This window comes from Canis lupus, chromosome 5 (genome assembly GCF_011100685.1).
Source record: "Canis lupus familiaris isolate Mischka breed German Shepherd chromosome 5, alternate assembly UU_Cfam_GSD_1.0, whole genome shotgun sequence".
NCBI lineage: Eukaryota > Metazoa > Chordata > Mammalia > Carnivora > Canidae > Canis > Canis lupus.
This window is the reverse complement of record NC_049226.1, coordinates 10,480,016-10,483,966: the sequence shown is the minus strand read 5'-3', so window position 1 is coordinate 10,483,966 and position 3,951 is coordinate 10,480,016. Positions and strand designations below refer to the sequence as shown.

The following is a 3,951-nucleotide window of genomic DNA, read 5'->3' as shown; positions in this document are numbered from 1 at the left end:
ATTAGAAAATATCCAGATATTTAGGATGGAAGGATATAAGTAGAAAACTGCCAGTGGATTGTGTTTGGGAGGACACATATGAATTTTATGTTCCTGGAGCCTCAGAAAGGATAGCCTAGTGTAAGAGAAGCACGGAGCCAGCAATGTACAAGGCTTGGAATTTTCTGGATCATATGGAAGATTACAAGGATCATGTCATGGAGTTGAGTTTCTCAACCTCTTTTGATAGAAGTTCCTTTTTAACCAATTAGTGATTGTAGTGTGATACCGGTCCCAATACAGTGATGAAGGGCTCCTCAAACATCTAGCTTTGAAACTGAGAAGCCTCTACAGCACAAAGAAAATTTATTCTCCCATCCATTCCCAGTCTGATAGATTGGTAGATAGACAGATTGGTAGATATAGATAGGCAGGTAGATCTGTATCACAAGGCAACAATTTTGTATGATTCATTATCATTTCTTGAGTATCTCTCAAGTACCAGACTTTATTAAGGATTTTACAACTACTGTCTTATTTAACTTATATCTCAGCTGGCATTACTACTGCTGAATTGCATATGAGGACCCGAGAACATTATTCAGGAGTACTGTAGACTTTTGAAATGTGCAGTGCTATCAACCATTAAATTCTTGATTTTTTTTTTAATTTCCCCATGAACTGGAAAGAAAAGATGATTGCAAAAGCCCCCCACCCCCACCCCATTGCTGCCCCTTAGTGTACACTCCTGGCTGAATCGTCTCCCCTTGAGACTGTCCTGGCATAACACTCTTGATGTATTCTCTTACATCACAATTTGTCACAGCAAACTGGAGAGAGGTTCTCCTATTGGTTTTGAAGGAGCTTACTGCCACTTAATCGGGTGGCCAGATGGTTAGGACTTGAAGGTGGGCTCTAAAGCTGACTAATGAACCCTGCTACGAGCCAGCAAGACAGTCAGACACCTCTGTCCTAAGTTGCAAGGAACTGAATTCTGCTAATGATATCCAGAGACTTAGAAGAAGATTCCAGACCTCAGATGGGATTCCAGACACAGTTGACATCTTGATTTGAACCTTGAGCAGAACACCCAGTTTACCTGACTCAACACTGTAAGAATGGAAATTTGTGTTGTTTTATGCTGCTAAGCTTGTGTTCATTCATGATATATACCAGAGATTAATATAATGGATTTCAAACTTTCTTCTACATGTAGCTGTGTGTGCATATATTTGTGTGTGCCTGTGTTTCTCTGTGTGCAAAGAGAGAAAAAGAGAGAGAGGAAGAGAGAGAGAGGATGATGATGAAGACAATTGAGTTAAATTCTAGAATTATCTACCATGGATGATGTACTTGCCACATGAAAATGGATTTTAAGTTTTCAGTTAAATGCTGAGTACCCTCTCTATTCCCATAGGGAGAGACACCAAAGCTGTGGAAAATGACAAACAGGAGCCTCGTAACAACATTCATCCTCATAGGCCTTCCCCATGCACCAGCCCTGGACATCCCCCTCTTCACAATCTTCTTAGTGATTTATGTACTCACCGTGATGGGGAACCTCCTCATCCTGCTGGTGATCATGGTAGATTCTCACCTCCACACCCCCATGTACTACTTCCTGACCAACCTGTCCTTCATTGACATGTGGTTCTCCACAGTCACTGTGCCCAAAATGCTGATGACCTTGGGGTCTCCAGGAGGCAGAATGATCTCCTTTCACAGCTGCATGGCCCAGCTCTACTGCTTCCACTTCCTGGGCAGCACCGAGTGTTTCCTCTACACAGTCATGTCTTATGACCGCTACCTGGCCATCAGTCACCCACTCAGGTACGCCAGCATGATGAGGGGGAGAACGTGTGCCCTCCTGGCCACCAGCACGTGGCTCAGTGGCTCTCTGCACTCTGCTGTCCAGACCACGCTGACGTTCCGTTTGCCCTACTGTGGGCCCAGCCAGATCCAGCATTACTTCTGTGATGCCCCTCCCATCCTCAGGCTGGCCTGTGCAGACACCTCCGTGAATGAGATAGTGATCTTTGTCAACATTGGGGTGGTGGCCTCGGGCTGCTTCCTCCTCATAGTGTTGTCCTATGTGTCCATTGTCTGTTCCATCCTGAAGATCCGCACCTCAGAGGGGAGGCACAGAGCCTTTCAGACCTGTGCCTCCCACTGCATTGTGGTCCTTTGTTTCTTTGTTCCCTGTGTTTTCATCTACCTGAGGCCAGGCTCCAGGGATGCTGTGGATGGGGTCGTGGCAGTCTTCTACACGGTGCTGACACCCCTTCTAAACCCTGTGGTGTATACCCTGAGGAACAAGGAAGTGAAGAAAGCTCTGTTGAAGCTTAAAGACAAAATAACACAGTCTCAGAGCAAATAAACACTGGAAAGTAGATGTGCTCATTAAAAAAAGTGATATATTCAGTCATCAACATGCAATATATTACATGTGTAGTTCTCCGTGGTAATGTTGTCCACAACCATCCACTCATGAATATTTGTTTCACATATTGGTCTTAGGAATTTTTACACCAGAAGTAAAGTTTTATTGATGTTGAGCTTGCTTATATTTTGATCTATAAATTATTTCTTTGTGAAAGTTTTATTTTAATTTTTTCCACCTTATGGAGCTACAATTGACATATACCATTGTTTTGCCTTCTTAAAAATAAGTATTCTGGTTGGATCTCTGACACAAGGGTTGTATTTTTCATATAGCTAAGTTTTAATAGCTAAGTTTTTCTTAAAGCTTATGTACACAACTTGGGAATTTACACTCCTAGTCATAGTGTCCAAGGACAACAGCAAATATCAGTGTCACTTACTCATGATTGTAACTATGTGACTACCTTCTCAGTTTATCAATGGCAGTGTATGGCTTTGTGTGTGTATGTGTGTGTGTGTGTGTGTTTGGGTCCCCGTGTGACCACTCGTCTTCATGGCACATCGTGATCATGTTCATTGCTCCCACACTGAATGAGTTCTAAGCTGTGAGCAGCTCCTTATTGCTCTGGGGGGTCAGCCAAGACAGGCTGTGGTGCTGACACGTTCCTCTCAGGAACTGCCAACATCCGCCATCTTGCCAGAGCCCTGTAGGTTCCCAGGTTGGGTGAGGCGGAGCAGCAGGAAGGTAAGGGCAGAAACCACTAGTCTCCATCACATATTCTGACCTGGGTCTCCTGTGCTACCTGACAGATGTCCCCGGTTGGTACCAAACCTTTCCATGCTGGATGCTGTGCCACAGCTGGTGGCAGCTGGTCATCTGGCCAGGTCCCCCTGCTCCCACCATCTTAGGGTCTTAGAAATTCAGCTGCCCCAAACTACAACCTGCTCTGGGACAAGAGCACCCCACATTGCAGGCTGGGACCAATGATGTTTCCTACGTGAAAGATAAAAATTGAAAAGATATTTAAGTAATGTGTCAACATGAGATTTCCACATATTTCTTTTGCAAATCAGAAAAAAACCCTAGCCAGGACAAAACACCCTGAAAATACCTATGTAATGACTACCTTGCTCATACTTGTGGGCACCCACATGTAATGGATGAAATGCTATACTTGCATCCAAACAAAACAAATATTGGCTCAAATCCTTTGATAATAATTTTATACTCAGTACCTCAATTTTCCATCTCAAAAAATTACCCTCTCTCAAAATACTGTTATGAGGATCAAAAGGATGTATACAAGTGGTTTGAATCACAATGAATTCTTTTTTAAAAATATTTTATTTATTTATTCATGAGAGACAGAGAAGGAGAAGCAGATACATAGGTAGAGGGAGAAGCAGGCTCCCTGGAGGGATTCCGATGTGGGACTGGATCCCCAGACCCCGAGATCATGTTCTGAGCGCAAGACAGGCACTCAACCACTGAGCCACCTCGGTGTCCCTATAATAAATTCTTAATTAAGTTTTAAAGTTCAATCCTGGGGCCACCAGTCATTAGCCTGATTCTCCGAATCCTTCCCTTCG

The 3,951-nt window shown here is 43.7% G+C and overlaps 1 protein-coding gene across 1 annotated transcript; it reads left to right on the top strand.

Moving 5' to 3' along the window:
• The first annotated feature begins 1,420 nt into the window (after positions 1–1,420).
• Positions 1,421–2,356, top strand: OR10G9 (olfactory receptor family 10 subfamily G member 9). The gene has a single exon (NM_001388796.1). It carries the CDS (start codon positions 1,421–1,423, stop codon positions 2,354–2,356), a length of 936 nt encoding a protein of 311 aa, NP_001375725.1.
• The last annotated feature ends 1,595 nt before the right edge of the window (positions 2,357–3,951 follow it).

Excerpts from the sequence above, each read along its gene's own strand:
- OR10G9 (NM_001388796.1), top strand. The coding sequence starts at position 1,421 with ATGACAAACAGGAGCCTCGTAACAACATTCATCCTCATAGGCCTTCCC.